Source organism: Fundulus heteroclitus, unplaced genomic scaffold (assembly GCF_011125445.2).
Source record: "Fundulus heteroclitus isolate FHET01 unplaced genomic scaffold, MU-UCD_Fhet_4.1 scaffold_220, whole genome shotgun sequence".
NCBI lineage: Eukaryota > Metazoa > Chordata > Actinopteri > Cyprinodontiformes > Fundulidae > Fundulus > Fundulus heteroclitus.
In genome coordinates, this window is record NW_023396632.1 from 48578 (window position 1) to 67197 (window position 18620).

At 40.0% G+C, this 18620-nt stretch overlaps 1 protein-coding gene across 1 annotated transcript; it reads right to left on the reverse strand.

The window, feature by feature from the left end:
* Positions 1 to 11662: 11662 nt before the first annotated feature.
* LOC105929482 (G-protein coupled receptor 6) lies at positions 11663 to 14623 on the reverse strand. Its single transcript, XM_012867276.3, has 2 exons — positions 14353 to 14623; positions 11663 to 13114 (listed from the first exon to the last, which is right to left on the reverse strand). The coding sequence occupies exon 2, from the start codon at positions 13103 to 13105 to the stop codon at positions 12104 to 12106; it is 1002 nt and encodes a 333-aa protein (XP_012722730.1). The 5' UTR covers positions 13106 to 13114; positions 14353 to 14623; the 3' UTR covers positions 11663 to 12103.
* Positions 14624 to 18620: the final 3997 nt, after the last annotated feature.

Below are 18620 nucleotides of genomic sequence, written 5' to 3' on the forward strand. Positions count from 1 at the left end.
GTCAAATTGACCTTCTTTTTTTTTCCAAACAGGAAATTATTGCAGATATTTCATTCAGCATTTCAGTTTTAGCTCATTTGGCAGCAAAACTGGAACGCTGTTTTGGTCAGTTTGACATTCATCTGGGAAATAGAGTTTTAATGGGGCTTCAGGGAGAAATTGCTGAATCTCTGGTCACATGTTTTCTAAGCCTGTGTACCTTTGCTCAGACGATTCAACGTATTAGGTGAGTTCCCTTCATCTCTATGAGAACTACAGCTAATACGGGGAAGGTAATGATCAATCAAAACGGGGATCTCAATGCGGAGAGGTGTCTGAAGGTGCTTTTGAGTTGCTGCATCCTTGTCATGGATCTTAAAAGAGCATAGAAGTCTTTTTTTGTGGGTCTTGTTCACACTATCCTCAGAAGATAAATCCTGTAGGACTGTGATTAGTTAAACACAGAATGTCTTTGTTTGTAGCAGTTTTGATCCTTGTTTGACAATCAAAACTGGTTGTTCACATGCAAAAGGGGACCATCAGCCTACCAACCGATCATTCATGCTCTGATGGCGGCTTTTTGTTCCCAGGGTCTGAGTCATGCTCAGCATTGTAAGAGGGGGACAATTGGACCCAGAGGACACCACCCTGTTAAAATCGGGAGAAACCGGACATCGTTAAGCAGTTTTGCGAGCACGACTCAGCCGCCTGGGAACAAAAAGCCGCCATCAAAAGCAGGAATGATCCGTTGGTAGGCTGATGGTCCCCTTTTGCATGTGAACAACCAGTTTTGATTGTCAGTATTTAACTTGTTGATCCACTATGTTCTTCTTTTAAGGGCTGTTTTGTAACTTCTTGATGTTCGTACTCACAGAGGCAGCTTGATAAAGCCTTTTCCCTAAGAAATAAAAAAGCATGGTGGACTGGTCCGAGGAGGTGTCTTACTCTTCCCACAGTAAAGAAGGATTTAATGAAAGCTAGGCAAAGAAGGTATAGTCCCCTTTCCCCAGTTGGGGCAGATGTGGAAGAGAGGGGGGTATATAGTCACTTTACATAGAGGTTGTGGCACAATGAGGTCTAACTTTCAGAAAAGAAAAGTCAAAATGTCGTGCAGAACCGGAGACACATTGACGTTCCCTTGAAACTAACCAGAGTAAACGAGCGATACTCGTTGATTTTTAAAAGGCAAAGAACATGCCTTTTGAAAAACAAGAAGACAAGAATAGGGAAATCCAAGCTAGTCCACTTAAAGTGTACTGCTGCACATTTGATTGACTTCACATTCTACACAACATCCACGAAAGCTTCATTAAGAGTCAAGGCTTCCTCTCTGCCTCATCATGTCTAGTGTTGTCACCAGCCTCTCTTGCATCCACCTGCATCAAAAGATTTGGGACAAAGATAATCTCATAACTCTTTAAGATGTCGAGAAGCATGTGCAGGAAGGGATGGGAGTTACTATTTCTCCAAACTCAAATTATCTTCTTCAGTAAAGATCTATAAATATTCATGCATGAGTCGTCAGGCAGGACATCTTCAAATGTCGGGATCCCCCCCCCCCCCCCCATCTGTTAAGAGAGCAGCATCTGAGCCTGTGAGTCAAAAAAAAATCTGAATAAAGATAGAAGTCTGGCTGCTTGCTGTTAATGCTGACTAAAGAAATGGGAATGCTGGGGGAAAAAAAACAGCTGAACAATTACATAATGGCATCCTCACTAAGAACTGACAATGATATAGACCAATCTATTTGTTTAATAGCCATTCATGTATTAATTGTTCACTTTTTAAGCTAAAATTATCCATTCTCCTGAGCGATTTAGAGATTTAGATTTAAACAAATTTCAGTTCAACCAGGTTTGTTATTATTAGGAAATGGGACTGGCATCTCACAAATTATCATACAACATTGTAAAATGAGAATGTTCTGATGTCGGTGAACAATCCAGGTGGAATAATTATAAAAAAAATTAGGTAGGTCTTCTGGACATTTGTTAAAACTTTTCAGCTGTTCTCTACGAGACTTCTTCAGTCTGTAGCCTTGTAGTTGAACTCAGCCTTAAAAGCTCGCACTGACCAGGATAAGTAGTAGGACAACTCCAGCATGGACTTGGGAGACAAGGTGTGACTAGAGTGAGTTAACCCATCCATCCATCCATCCATTTTCTAAAACGTCTATTCCTTGTGGAGTCGCAAGGGATGCTGGTGCCTATCTCCAGCGTTCACTGGGCGAGAGGCGGGGTACAACCTGGACAGGTCGCCAGTCTGTCGCAGGGCAACACAGAGACAAACAGGACAAACGACCATCCACGCACACACTCACACCTAAGGAGAATATATTGAGTCCAATTAACCTAGCAGTCATTTTTTGGACGGTGGGAGGAAGCCGGAGAACCCACACATGCACAGGGAGAACATGCAAACTTCATGCAGAAAGACCCAGGGCAAGGGTAGGATTTGAACCCAGGGCCTTCTTGCTGCATGGCAACAGCGCTGCCCACTGTGCAGCCCTACACTGAATAAACCCTAGATGTTAAATATTAAAAACAGGAAATGGCCAGATTCCCTATTCAAAGAGCACAAAGAAAACCAGCTGTAGACACCACAGCTTAAAATTGCACAAGCAGTGAAATATCCAGTGACGCTAAGCACGTGGCAAAGCATGAGCCACCCTCAGCTCAAGTGTCTCATTTTGCCCATCAGCCACACTAATTAAAATTCTCTCCTGTGGACCGGGAGAACCACACCAAGCGAGCACAGAGGCTGCGATCCGACATGCAACACGTGTTTCAGCACATCTGCTGTCTTGTGAGCCGTGCCTTTGTGCAAGTCACAGAAACCGTCTTTATACGAGCTCAGCCCGACCAGATGGCATCAGCATCAAAAATGTTTTATTGTCAAAACAAACAGAGACACACATACATGTAGACAACCGCTATCCCATCTGTTACAAACTCTAAGGTTTCCTGGCATTTTACTCCAACTGCTGATCATGCAAATGCCAGATGAAAAAAATAATCTAACCTTCCTGTCAAATGTGCTCCAAAAAAATGTTTTCTATTGCTTTTACGCATTTATGATCAATAGAGAGTTGGGAGTTAAGTGCTTGTTGCTGAGAATATGGAGACTAGATTATGTGCTGGGGTTACCATTGGTTGTATGTGGGTGCCGAGTGGAGATGAGGGGGTGAATTGGAGACTGTAGTGGATGTAGGAATGCCTTTATACCAGAACATTGTAGTAAAATGCCAGTAGCTAATTTTATATATAACTTTGTGCTTTTTTTTTTGAAGGGGAAAGAAAGTGGCTTTGTGTTGTTCTACCTAGAGATGTCTCTGAAATTAGTAAATATTCCACTAACTACATTTTTATTTTTATTTTTTTGGACAGGCAAGACTAAGAGGACCCAAATGCAAACGTAGCTAAAGCCGGTAGGTACAGCAGAGTCAGTAAAGGTGCAAAAACAAAAGACCAAGCCAGACCATGTTCAGGTAGCCCAAAATTCCAAATAGACACAAATCCAAAGAACAGCAAACATTACTGATGATGAGCAAACAGGTGATTATCTACGGCTGACACAGACAAGGCGAACAGAGGCTGGGTAAACAAGCTGGGTGTACAGACAAATTGCACATGGCGGATGACGGGACACTGCTGGAAACAGTGACGACAACCGCAGAGTCATAGCTCTCAGAGAGCTAGGATTATTTTCCAAGTAAAGAGTAAAAAGGAGAAAAAATAAATAAAATGCTAAATAAATGTAATATTGTCAAAACCTTGTTTTTTCTAGCATATGTGCATGTTTCACGTACATGCAATCCTATCTATGCACCACCAAAGTGTACCGCAGTAAAGGCATGAAACATGTTGGATTGCAGTAAGTTCTCAACATCTTTTAGAGATGACATGAAAACCCTTTTCAAGTGAAGCCACACTGCAAAAACGAATCTAAAAATAAATATATTTTCTTAAAGTTAGTGTATTTGTCCTTGATTTGAGCAGGTGAATAACATTATTTGCCAATGGAATGAGTATTTTGACCCCTAAAATAAGATAATTAGACAACCTGCCCTTGAAATAAGACGATGGAGATGAGTTGTTCATATTTTAAGTGCAAAAATCTTATTCCAATGGCAAATTATGTCAAATCAAATCAAGGACAAATACATTAATTTTAAGAATATTTTTTACTTATTTTAAGTTCCTTTTTTGCAGTGCAGTACTGGTTTATGGGCTTACTCGATGCTGAAAGAACAGTATATTTTCTCTAAACCCAGAAAGTTCTTCTTAGATACCTGAGCCAGTAGAAGGTTATTGAAAAGATTTATTAAAAACAAGTGTTTAGCAACATAATAAAGGAGGGAGATTGTTTTTTTTTTTACTGAAAAACTGACTGAGACATGGAAAAGTATGCAGTTTGCAGGAGGGGTTAAAACATAGATGGGTACCTGTTTGGTCCCGCCCAGTTCTGCATAATGAGCCTGGGTTACTTATTTTCCTTTATCTCTATTTTGAAGCGTGATTAATGTGGACACCAGTGCCACCTATTAACCTGGTGGGGATTTTCTTCATTGGAAATATCTATTTTTCTTAATTCAATACCTGTTTAAAAAATAACTAGTGTTGCAGTGAAACCTCAAACAAGCCAAAATGGATCATAAACGTGAATCCTTAAATCAATTGAAGCAAAATTCCAGATTTGTTTCTGTCATTGCTCCTCTTGTCCAAATTTCCTCAGATTTCTTCATAAAACAGTTGCTACTTTCTAAGTATTGTTTAGTTCCTGTATGCCAGAAAACAATAATTCTCCTGTTAATCATACTGAACATAATTTTTGTTGCAAACTCAACTAAAACATCATCACACTCAAACTTAATGCGGTCCAAACGTACTCTAAATGGAGCGGATTCATGCCAACTGGCTCCATCCATTCAGGAGAGACCTTCTGCCCTTTTACTTGTAGCTTGACCTCTAAAACAAACATAGTTAAGAGCAGAGAGTACAATGCCTAAACAGCATGTTGCTGAGTGGCCATAATAGTTATTAAGCTCAGTCGAGCTTAAAAAATTTCTCTTGGTCCCACTTGATACGTCACAAAGTGTTTTTCTGAGAAAGCAGAGGCAGAAGGGAACAGTTTATGGCTGCTTTATCTCTCTCTCTCTCTCTCTCTTTCTCTCAGACATACTGTGATATACATGGTCTCTTGCACGCTGCACACACATCGCACACTGCATACAGGCAGCACAGCACATGAACACCTACCCTCAGTCTGCTAATTCACTAATGACAAATCCTTGCAGGTGCCAGGCTGCTAACAAGCACACTCAAGCAACTCAGTCCTCGGCCAATATGTGCCTACACACAGACACACACAAAAACACAAACAGCATCTACTGGCAATCAGACACAAGCCTTTGCGAGAGGCATAAAATCTTTTTTTTTTTTTTTCCAATAAAAGCTTTTAGGACTTGTAAAGTGATGGGTGTGAGCATTACTCGTTTTTTTATTTTTTTTGGGGTGGGGGTTCTGTTTTCAAAATCACATTACGGTGAAAGCATGTTCTGATAATGTAAGGCATTTAGGGATATCTTCTACTTTTTAACGATTTAATGATGTCGTTTCAAAAGTTTTGGGATCGTTTGGGATTCCTTTACTTTAATTTTTTTTTAATATTTGGTATTTATTCAGTCAGATCATTATTGTAGTAGGTGGTCAGCAGTTTACAGTGTGGTTTTTGCAAAAGACAACCACACTGTAAATGTTTAGTAAACAGGCTTAAATCAGAGGCAACTGGACTTTTGATCAGTTCTTTCTGAGAATCTGCACAGGCAGAAAATGTTTAGCGCACCCAAAGTACAGTGGTGTTAAAAAGTATCCCCCCTCGTAGGTTAGTGCTCTTGCAGCCACTTTGTCGGACTTAAATGCTTCAGATCGGACAAATTTGAATGTCTGACAAAGGTAGGTGGAGTGAATACGAAAGTCTATGTTTCCAATAATAAATAATGATGTAATTTATCACTACTCATTGCTAACGGTGTCATGTGTGTCACAGCTACTGCTCCTACCACTGTCTGCTCCAGGTAATATACTGACAACTCATAACTCATAATTAGTTATGAGTTGTCAGTTAATGAGGCCGCCTGTGTTTAAGCGTGTGCCTCGATCATTGTAAAATCAAGTCTGTAGTTATGAACAGCTGGGGAGTTACTATTGTATCTTCCATGGATACCAGAAAGCTCTTTGTGGAGGAAGAGAACAGGGATTAGAACCATCCTTTCTTTTTCAGCATTGTATGCGTTCTCCCTTATCACTCATATCTTTGACTTTCCTGGGAGATCATATTCACATGGATATGAAAGGACAAACCGGTAAGGGAGTAGATGCACCTGTTTAAGTGATTGCGCAATCCATAGCACCATAGCATTTTCCATCAAACTAATGACAAAGTCAGTAATAGTAATGTTTCTATGGAGAGTATTTGCTACGGCCCTGCAATTAATGCTATTAATGAGGGAATCATTTGACTGTGTACTTTAGTGATTGCCCAAAGAGCTACGCCGGTCTCAGCCGACCAGGCATTACATAATTCAAACCCGGCTACCAGCTTTTATTTGTTCTAATGGAGGCAATCTTCAACATACTATATTTGGATCTTACCATCGTTAACACTGACCTCCACACCAATAAAAAGTGTGATATTTAGATCTCGAGAATAGATAAGAAACATTTAAAGGCCATGCGACAAAGCTGGTTAAAAGCTGGTCTGGTTGCATGAACTACACAACCAGTAGAAACATAAAACAGGGCAATTTACCATTCAGTGAGGTCGTCTAACTGCACAGGCTGGAACTAGTTTGAACTGCTTTTTTTTCTTCTTTTTTTTACTAGTTCATAGAGTATGTCCAGTCACAAAATGTGTGGCTAAAATTGCAACTAGGCAGAGCTGTAAACACCTTGTAGATATTTTAAATTCTGGTAGATTTATAAAATAAACTTTTATCAGAAAATAAATTAAGGCTGACGGGTTCTAAAGATTTTGTGCCATGCGGCAGATGGCCTTATTCTGCTTTCCTTTGATTTTCTTTAACAATGAAGCCTAATAGTAACCTTGTTCTGAAACATCAGCCCCCAAAAAAAACTTTTACTTAAATATAAGCTCTGTCTATCATCCATCCATTCTCCCTTGGTTATTTAAGATTGGGTTGCAACGATAAGTTATATTTGCAGAAAATGAAAATAATGAGAACATTTTTATTTTTGTGTATTGCTCTCGTCAAACTCAGAAGTTTACTTACACTAAGAAGACTATGTATTTAAACAATTTAGTAAAGCTCAGATTATCAGTGGTAATGTACGTTTCTGATTAAGTTGGCATCATTTGAGTTAATTTTGGGGACACTTCTTGGACATTTTCCTCTGTTTCCGTCCATCCTATTTCTGTCCCCACTCATCCATGCAGGTTCCCGGGGCGGGGGTGGCTGGTGCCTCCAAATGTAAAGTTGTTTACATTATTTTTAGTTCAACGAGACTAAAGGACACGTGTCCATAAATGAAGCTCTTTGTTCCCTCTATTCATTTGTAAATTGCAGTAGGGCTTCTTCCTCGGCACATTTCAAGTCATGTTGGTATAGAACTAAACTGCACTGTGGATATTTACACTCTCTTACCTTCAGCCAGTGGCTTTACAAAGTATTTGTTTGTTGTTGAATGCAAACAATTATTTTGAATAGATGAATGTGGCACCTTCAGAACTTTGGGCCAAACACGAACCTGACTTGGTGTGGATTTGCAATTCTCATCCTGACATTTTGCCTGATTCATTTTTATTTTTCCCATTATACTTTTTTGTGTGCCTTCAAACAAATGCACAGAACTATCTTAGTGCCTAGAACTATCTTAAATGTTGTGTATTGCTCATCAGAGGCATACAAAGTCATGTCGTCATCATCCGGGCCACTGTACTGTATAACACGCTGCAGGCCACACGGACTCGTGAACAAGATACTGATGAGACACACAGATACTTGTAATCCTGTAGTGGAGGCAGACACTGACCTAATCTGGAGGGAGCTGTCCACCTCATCCTGACAGCTTCACATTGATCCAGCGCATGCAAAGGGATTGGCTTGAAGATGCAAACAGAGCCACATCATCTGTGAATAGTTAATTTGAAAAGTGTTTAATGATTCACATTTTTGTCTAACTTTATACAGGGTGGAAATGTGAAATACAACATAAACAAAAAGTGTGACATTTAATTTCCACATCTTAAAATGGGCCGTTGTTCCATTCTAGGGCAAATGTTTATACTTCCCCTCACTGATTAGGTAACAGAAACAATATTGAGTTACATTTGAAATTTTAACAAAGCTCTATGTACAGCTCAGCCTTACATTTCTAGTTGTAAAATCTCCCAGAACAAACATCCGTGGGTGTCAGATGGGTTGAAGGAAATCTTTACTCGTTATTTAATTTTTAGGTAAAAACCTGCACTATTCTCTGTCCACTTTGTCAGAAGGCAAATATGCAAGGGGTGCAGTTAGACTTGGTTTAATCCAAAATGAACCAAAAATAATGACATCTCTTAATCTTTTGTTTTTATGCATCTGATCCAAACGTTCACCTCAGATAAAAGGAAACTGGCCAAGCAGTAAAGGAAACCACCAATTATTAAATGTTGGAAGTTGCTAGCATTTCCCTGTGACCGTCCATTGTGACAGGCCAAGTGTTTTCTATATGGTCACTAAGAGGGCGCTGATCCCAAAAGGAAGGACCTGCTCCAAAAATTCATTTTAGTTATGTGTGAAATACGCAACTGCCCACACTGCCAATTTAAACATCTGGTGAACATGTATGGTCTGGGGAGACGATGACTGAGCTATTTGGCCACAACAATGCAAGAGAACAGAATGATTAAAAGAATAAAGATAAATCTGTCAATAGTGCCTTCTATCATGCATGGTGGAGGTGGCATCATGCTGAGGCTCTGTTTAGCTTCCAGTGCTAATGGTGCATCAAACAAAGACCCTGATCCTCTTGAAAATGTGTAGAGAAAAGGCAGATCCATGACAACAACCAAATAATATAAATTAACAACCATTTCTGACAAGAAGAGGGCTTAAGCATCTAGCCAGGATTAGGCCTATTTCTGCTCTGTGTATTTTATTCGGTGGTAATAAAATTAAATATTAACTCCATTTTGTGGGTAAGGTTTAGGATATTTGACAAAATATGTTGCCTCCTATGTTGAGATAAAGGATTTAAACTTTCAACATTGAAGTTATAGCCAGTTCCACTGGTTACTTTTATAGCATTATAAAGGAGCCAGTTTTTTTTTTTTTTTTTTTTTTTTTGGCCTGATTCGGCGGGTGATCAAAAGCGACATCTGTTGAGGTGAAGCAAAAACTGAGTGAGCAAACATAAGCTCCTCTCAGAGTGGCCAGGCCTCAGAGTGCGGTCCATTAACGGCCTTCAGGATCCTTCACCTTTCTCCCACTTTATGTTCTGCCACGAACTGACTGAAGGCAGCTTTGGTACCGGAGGCTGATACAGTTGACAGCCGACAAAAGGGGATATTTGTCATTGCTGTGTGTGAGCTATTATTAAAATGCAATTGGAACGGTACTCTCCATCAGGCATTGAAACAGAATGTACAGGAAGAAGAAAAGAACGAATGCCACAAAAGCAAGATGTGAATCAGCAAAAATGGGACAAATACTGCAGGGACTTGAGTGGCTTCCCATTTGTTAACATATTGAAAATCTGATGTAGGTTCACCCTTCGTAGGTGTAACACCATCAACTTATTTGGGAAGGCTTTCCAAAATGCTCAGGAGTGCGTTTATGGGATTTTTTTTAACATTCTTACTAAAGCTTCTCTTCAAGCTAAGGTCAGACACTGATGTTGGACAAAAAAATCCTGGCTTAGGGTCAGCCCCCTAACTCATCCCAACAATGTTGGGATGGCCAGTCAAGGCCTTTCGATGCTAAACCCCTCCCACTCACTTCCCTAATTGATGTGACGCCCCCTGTCGATCAATCTTGGAGGCTCGTCAGGAACTGCGTTAGGATTAGGAGGTAAATAACAGTTTTGCGTGTTGCTTTCAGGATAAAATGTGGTGTAATTGTAGTTTTATTCCATGTTTGGTGTTATATGTTGAGCATGGCTAGATAGAAGCCAGACACCGAGGACCTCCTCCACTTTTGATATTTGGGATATTTTGTCATGATCCAATACTCTTGTAAACCTCTTCACAGCTTTCACTCCGTTTGTTGGTCTTCATGATGCTGTTTGTTTAATAATGTTCCTTGACAAACCTCAAAGTTTTCGAAGAACAACTGGATTTACACAGAGATTAAGTTATGTATAGGTGGACTCTATTTATTAGTTAGGTGACTTCTAAAGGCAATCGGTTTCGCTGGATTTCTTTAAAGGGTACTGGAGAAAATGGAGTAAATACAAACACTAATCAGCCTTTTTTGATTTTATTTGAAAAGACATTTTTGAACAATGTAATGGGATCCCTTCACTACACAATTGCCCATCACTCTCTGTTGGTTTATCAAATAAAATATATTGATTTATTGGTTTGGTTTATCGCATATGATAGACTGAAATTTGCAAAGAAATATATAAGGGGCATGAATACTTTTACAAGGAACTGTAAATATACCGCAAAGACCAAAATACTCCAATCTGTGTCCTTAATTGGTCTAGCATGATAAAATTAATTTGAAGATACCAATTGCTGAACCCTGAAGCAGCAAATAAAGAAGACTGAGGTTAAACATTTCGGTCAAAAGAATAGCTGTGTTAAACTAGTGCACTCCAAAGAGAGAGTTTGTTTTTGTTTTTTTGGACGAAATACATTAAATACTCCTACTTCATGTACACGCTCTTGCCAAACCCAACTTTACTTTATTTAACCTTATCAAATGCTTAATCAAGTGTACATATTTTTCAGAATTTGATTTTAGAGTAACTGAGATCAGCACTATTTTGAATATGATTTGATCAAATCAGCAGTACCACCAGTTTTACTTGTAAAAAAACAAAACGTTTGAGGTCTCCTGGAGTAAAGCACCGTTTTCCTCTTCTTTGTCACACTGATGCCAGCTACCTGTTTAAACAGCCTGCCAGATAAACCACCATGTTTGTGGCAGCAGAGTCTTCGCAGAGCAGGAAAAAAAGGCTTATTATCATAGCTGGCCTTGCTTTGTCACACAGACGTACACGTGCCTGCTGCTGCCTTGCTCCTGAGTCATAACTGAACGTGTTGAAGAGATGAAAAGAGTTAAACAAATTTTCTTCATGATCACGGTTTATATGATTCACATGCAACCTAGAGTGGATTATATCTCACATATTTAATTAAGCACCAAAGGAGCTGCCTGATTTGACTTCATTTGAATATGCCTCACCTACTTGACTAGATCTGCTTTGCACATTCTGTGAAATACTTTCACATTTTTAAAAATATTTTCCTGCTTCTAACACTCGAGTTCACACATGGACACTGAGCAAACATGATTCAACTGTGTCTGGGTGTCAATTTGTGCTATTTTCCAGGACCTACTTTCACAGTGGGCTATTAGTCTATTCAAACAGAACCACCTGGCAGAAAAAGGCAAAAACAAGTCACAGGAAGCACAGAATTGTGCAACAGTAAAGACACAGAATGACAAGAAAGCAGGACTTTATTCCTTTATTTGTCTGATACAAAATGGACGTCAAAGGCAGTACGACACAGAATAGAAAAAAAAAATGGCACAGGATGCACACAGGTTCAAATGTTTAAACACATCCAAAGTCAAACAATACTGCTTTGGTATTAAAAATAAAACACTTGATAAAGTGCAGATTTAATTCTCCATCCCTCTTTTATTCCTCTGTTCAATACATTCACAGATTTGTTGTCCTTTTCAGTTACAATAATTCTTGTTCACAGCATTTCTAACCTCCCCTCTGAGCTTGTGTTGAGACATATTAAAGTGCAGGTAGAGTCTTTGTGCCCCATTTGTGTCTGAAAAGCATTCACTGTCGGCCGTAGGTCAATTTTCTGGTTTGTCTTTTGGCTCTGTCTCTTACACACACACACACACACACACACACACACCAGAAGCACCTTTTCAGACTTCACTTGGGGACCTCGACCGGTATGACCCATTGGCCTGAAAGCAGCCACACAGAAGCATGTAGATGGAGCGTTGGATCTCTGCATTTCTGTAGGCGTAGATTATGGGGTTGATCATGGAGTTATAGGTTGCAGGCAGCAGCGTAGCATAGGTGTACACTGATGGATACTCTTTCTCACCTACAAGGCAGTAGATGGCGAAGGGGAGCCAGCTGGCGCCAAAAGTCCCCAAGATGATGGCTAAAGTGGACACCCCCTTTTTGGTGGCGACATAATGAGACGTGGCGAAAAAGTGCTGCTGCAGGGCAATCTGGTGGGCGTGTCGGCACACAATCTTGCAAATCTTAAAATAAAGTGTCAGCATGAGCACAAAGATGGCAAAGAAGGAGGTGGCTAGGAGCATGACGTTGCTCCGGGTCAAAGGGCGCACAATACTGCAGGAGGCTGGCTCGTGCAGGCAGTTCCAGCCCAGTACCGGCAGCAGGCCCAGCAGCAGAGATACCCCCCAGGTCACAATTAACATCAGATGCACATACTGCAGTGTCTTGTCTGAGAAATAGGTCAGAGCGTTGTAGAGGGAAAAGTAACGGTCCACAGTGATAGCTAGGAGACTGCTGATGGATGCGGTGAAGGATGCTACCAGAAAGCCCACAGTGATGAGGCTGATGGTTTCAGACGAGATGACATACTGGAACACAAAGTTCAGGATTAATCCCATGCCAGCCAGCAGGTCTGCTGTGGCCAGGCTCCCGATCAGCACAAACATGGGAGTCCTCAGAGTTGGAGTGTAGAAGATGATTGCTACCACGATAGCATTCTCACAGGCAATGACGGTTCCTGACATGCAGAGCATGATGTCCCATGGGTTGACAGGAAACTCTAACGGAGCGGTGGACAGTTCTAAGCTGCTGTTGTGCTGGTCCAAAGAGTCAACCTCCATCCATGGGATGGGATCTCCAGCTGCAGAGGAGTCGTTCACAACCAGCGACTCGTTCATGGCTCCACACTGTCGAAAAGAAAGGGCAATTCTTTTTTTAAACCATTCATGGTATTTTAGGATGAGTATAACTTTAATTGCAGTAACAGATTGATTCTATTAAAGGACAGCAGCTTACAACAAATGTTATCTCTGTGCACTTTAAAACCCAAACAGATCCATCTTGCAACGAGAAATACAGAATAATTTCCATTAAAATAATGTAATCATAGAGACAGCTTGAAATTCTATTACACACTGTCCAATTTTATCCTGATTCAAATACAATACAGCAGAAATCTGGTGATCTAATTATGTCAGTGGAGGAAAAAAGTCCTTCCACCAAGCCCAGCTGTTTGCATAAAGTTATTAAACTTAAGCAATCTCTCCTCCTGAGCTAGAAAGTACTTTACATTGTTCCGGATCTGATCCATAGAGCTTTAGAAAGAACTGAACGAAAGTCCAGTTGCCTCCGATTTAAGCCTGATTGCTGTTACTTTAAACAGAATCATCGGCCAACATATGTAGAGAACAAGCCAATATTCCACAAAACAGTGACGGTAGGAACATATTTAGAGACCAGCTGCTGGATATTATTGCAAAACTAAAACACTAAGTCCAACTTCAAGAATTTTAACAGTTTTATATTATTTTCTACACTTAAGCCATGATTTAGCCCTTATCAGGTGTTTCCATTAGTGAGAAATAAAGCAGCTTTCTGAACTCGATGTAAATAAGCCATGTAGATGCCCCATCTTTTAAATCAACTGCTCTCTAGTTGATTATCCAACTGAAACTTTGAAACGCAAAGGAAAACTATTTTAGCATGCCTTAGTTTCATTACTGTAGACTAAGAATTGTTTTTCTTTTAATAAGAAGAAAGGGTAAATTAAACAATTAAGGAGTAACTTGAACTTTGCATTTTTATAACGCTAGTGCTGCAGTAGAGGAGCTCTCCTTGGTGCTGAAAACTCAGGGTCTCAAAAAGTTACGGAGCTTCCTAACTAAAGCTTGTAGCAATACTCCTAAATGTCTTAATACCCCCCAACACTTTTGTACTCACAGTATGAAAAAATATATCTATGTTTCAACAAAGAAACTCACATCTTCTGCTGGCTTACTTTTCTCACTTTTACACAATGTATGTTAACGTATTTCATGTATACAGGTAATACTCTAATATTATGGAAAGACAGACACTAAAATAAAAAAACTAAAGATTTCTTTTTTACAATATTTGCTACAATAGGTAGGTTTAAATTACCTACCTTGCTTATAAAGCTGTATGAAGTGTAATTTTCGTTCAAATCAAGCTGTAAATCATAAAGAGATGGAGAATAAGGTCCTTGGGTCCTTCTCAGGTGAAGCCTTTGATCTTGTTGTGCTTCCCAGGCATGGGACACACACCCAGGACAGGAGCACTGTGAAGCATTGGCTGCCGTTCAGCTCGATGGAGAGAGGTGAATGTGAGGAGGCAGAGGAGGATGAGGAAGAGTAGAGAGGGGAGCGACAGAGTCATGCGAGGAGCGCTTTAAACTGCGGGGACGGCGATGGAGAGAGAGAGAGAAGGAGAAGGGTAGGGGAGGGGAGGGTGGGGGAGCTCAGCGCAAGGCTCTTTGTCCATCCCTTGCATTAATCCAACAAACAGTATTGTAAGAAGAGCCTGAAGGACATGGGAGTTGAAGCAGACCCTTAAAAAGCTGCTATACAGCAACACCGTTGCAGATTTTGAGGAGCCCAGGAATCCTTAAGACAGAGCCTTTAGATCTTTCAACATGAAATGAATGATATAATCTTACTTTATCTACTATTGAAAACAAGCATACCAGAAGGCATAAAAAGCTCAGATTGTTGATATTTATTTACTCGTCATTTTAGAGTAAACAGTCCAAAATCTCTAAGTCAGTTGTATTGATTCTAACTATTTAGTAATACTTTAACTTGTGGGCGCGATATAAAATGAGGTAAAAAAATTGCCTGATTAAAGTAAAAGGATGACAAATAGTTTACAGTAGCTTAAAAACAGTTTATATGATAATGTAAGCTAAAAAAAATAGGATTCTGAGTGTAATCAAGCTGTAGACACCTTATATGTCTTGTAGGTTGTAGGTTTTATAGGTTAAAGTATTAGTCTCAAAATATTATCCGTGTAACAATCTGAGCAATGTTGCTGACCCCGTCCATCCCTTTGTGAGCACAGTGCACCCGTCTTCTGGTGGCTGTTACCAGTCTGAGCTCAGATCATCTCAAACTGGTTTCTTCAATGTAATAAGTTCATGGTACTTTAAATAACCTCCACAGTCACCAGACCTTGATCCAACAGAGCACCTGTGAGATGTGGTGGAACTGGAGATCAACACCATGAAAGTAAAGCAGGTAAATCTTTGGCTATTCATACGAGTCATATATAGTATCTTCCTATTGTATGTGTTTTTCAAATGTGCATGTTTAATTTTTTTAAACATGTTTTCTCCTAATTATTTCATGGTTTAATTCAGAAATGACAGCCATAACAATTTAGGGCTAATTATTGGAATAAGAAAACCTTTGAATATCTGCACATAATGATAAGAACCTAAATAGAAATGACAAAACAGTATTTTGCTTTTTTTTTTTTTATTTAAAATTTCGTACTGCCAGTAGATTTTTTAAACCTAATTTAGGTTTTGGGACTCTGGAAAAACTTTATCCAGGTGTGGTGAGGCAAAATTTACTCTTTCCTTTTCTTAGTATTTGCTTTTATCATATGAAAGGAGTATTATGTTCAAGCTAATCAGAGATGTGTCTGGGCTCCTATTGAAGGCAGCATGCTAATAGCGGGAATGTAAGGGGAGTCAAAGCAGCAGTAAAGCAATATGGAAACCAGCTTTGGTTTCCTGGTAACAGCTGGTTGGCCTGCCTTCGTCAAGCTTGGGGGCTGCAGAGAGGGGGGAGACTTTATTCATGAGTTGAGCAGTCACATGAAGGGGCTAGTATTTTATATCAAGGACACCAACCTGCAAATAAACACATGAGTCATTTTTATTTTTCTGGTTAAACTGTTATTGCCACCAATACCAAGGTACTCCAAAGCTCTAAATGTTCAGCCTCGCTCTATTTTAGAGAGGCCTGCCTGTAACAAGCTGCTCGGATATATCCACAGCTGTTTGCATTTATTCATTCACGCACACCCGTGTGCTCTGTGAGAGGTCTCAGTGTAACAAGACATCTGCTATTAGGGGCGAAAAAAAAGTACAGGACTTTTACATTAAAAGCTTCCTTTCCTTCAAAACAGGTCACTTTTGGGAAACAACCCTAAACTGTCAACAGTGTGCAAACACAAACAGCAGAGCTGCGCAGGGTACAAACACCTGTCTACACAAACACACGGCAGTGACTCACCCCTGGATTCAGGAATGCCCTTAAAGTGATATTTAACAAAAGCAGAATCCGAGCATGTCTCTAATAGGCAGAGAAAAGGTCATAGCAAGGGCCCGCTCCCAAAGAAAATCTTAATAAAAGAGACAACTCAAAGTACAGGCCCTGAGTTTATGATTAAATAGTTATGGGTGAACAGTTTCAGTGTAAACATTACACAAGACAGGTGAATGCACAAAAGGGCCTGGTGGCGTTGGCGTAAACAAAAAAAACTTGTCCATGATAACTAAAAGGAGATGGAGCAGAGACATGACACTAGAGTTTACCCTGAAAATTCACCTATTTCCCACATAAAAAGCTGCTGGACTCCAACAAAGGATATTTTCACTCTACGTCCAACACAAAGTCCGTCACACTAACTGAGTGGATAAATCACGAGAGACATCATGCAATCGGATAAATGCGCCTGACCCACCGTTTTGTGAGGAGTAAGCAGAAAATGTCAACATGACCAGAGTTCTGCAGAATTAGCATTCGTTAACAAGCTTGATTAGTGTAGAGATTAGCATTGGGGGATTAATGTTAAAGTGGGATTTAAAAAAAAAACAAGCAGTACAAAGTGGCACTTCTAGCATGAATGGCACCTTGGGGTTTGGCGCCCCATTTCCAGCCATCATTTAGCGAGAGTCGGGGTACACACCGGACAAGGTCGCCAGTCCATCACAGGGCAATTAGTTGCATTCTATCAGAAGTTTAATCACCTCAAGATGAGGGAGTCTCGTCCCACTGATAACCTTTTAAGCCATTTGCTTCGACAGAATTAAAGAAAACATAATCAATTAAGATCTATATGTTGAACGAGTACAGTGTCTTAGTGGTTTTGCTAGTCTTCCAAGAAGGTTTTAAATGAAGAAATTGGAAATGTTTCTCCTTTCCAGTCTCTTCCAACACCTAGATAATGCAGACAACATGGTGGGAGTTATGGCGTCATATCCAAGGTGTTGCATGGACCATCATCTCACTACTTCTCAGCAAACAAAGGAAGCCATGAGCAACCTGTGATCATGACGCAACCCAAACTCATTTAAACATCTCCACCGAGGCAGGAGCAGCTTTCCGAGTCCACCAAGAGGCTCTTGTCACTTTAGGTGAAACATGTCATTACTGGATCCCCGACATCAACAACACAATTGTTGCTCGTTGCAATTAAGCTTCCTGCAGTGTTTTCAAAATATAAAAGTTTCAAAAATATATTTTTCCTCCCGGCTAAAATTTACAATTTAGACATGAAAAAAAAAAAACTACAAATCTCTCCATTCATCACATGCAAACCATGCCCTTCCCTGCTTCTCCTCCCCCAATCTCACGTGTCACTGATACAGTGGCCAGTGGTCAGTCTGAATGACGACTCAACGGTTATAATAGGGAACATTTCACATTTTCTGACACCTGTGCTTGAAAGCTGCGAGCTGAAAGAGTGTGAGGGGAGAGGGAACATAAAGTGTAAGGCAGTAAGAACGTCAAAGCGGAAAAGGGAACTAATAGTTGGGGGAAATTAACACTTAAAAGGCTGCATTAAAGGTACGAAATTTGGTCTATGGATGTGTAGAAAATTGGAAAGGGACAATGTCTCGCTAAGGCGTAAACTCTCTCTTCCAGGGAGACCAGATCGCACCCTTAATGAGAGGAATCAGAATTGCACTGTGAAAGCTTAATTGTAAACTGAATAATTATATTGCATCAGTCGGTGCAAGAAATAATTAAACTACCAGTAATCACATTAACACAGTGCTTAATTATTAAAAAGACAAAAACAAACATGAAATCCAATAGAGTAAATTTTAAAAGGGTAGGTGAACGAAAGTTTGGGCTTTCCAGTAGATGATAAAAACTGAACTTTGTCAAAAGGTATCCATCTTCATTGGGAATCGTGAACTTACGGTTTACGTGCATAATTTGAATTTTCTAAATACTTTACCTGTATTGGCTTTAGGAAACGTTTGGCAAGGGTAGGTGAATTCACAGAGAGGTTCAACCTGAAGGAGGTATGGTACCAGAAAACAGCCGGATCATGGTACGATAATGTGTGAAGTAGGGATTTTCCACACATCATCAAACACCAAGGCCAAACAAAAGCATTCCTGTTTCAGACCTGTTTGTTTACACTTTGAGTGGACAG

What these genes read in the sequence shown, in the direction of transcription:
- LOC105929482 (XM_012867276.3), bottom strand. Translation starts at nt 13,105, where the DNA reads ATGAACGAGTCGCTGGTTGTGAACGACTCCTCTGCAGCTGGAGATCCC.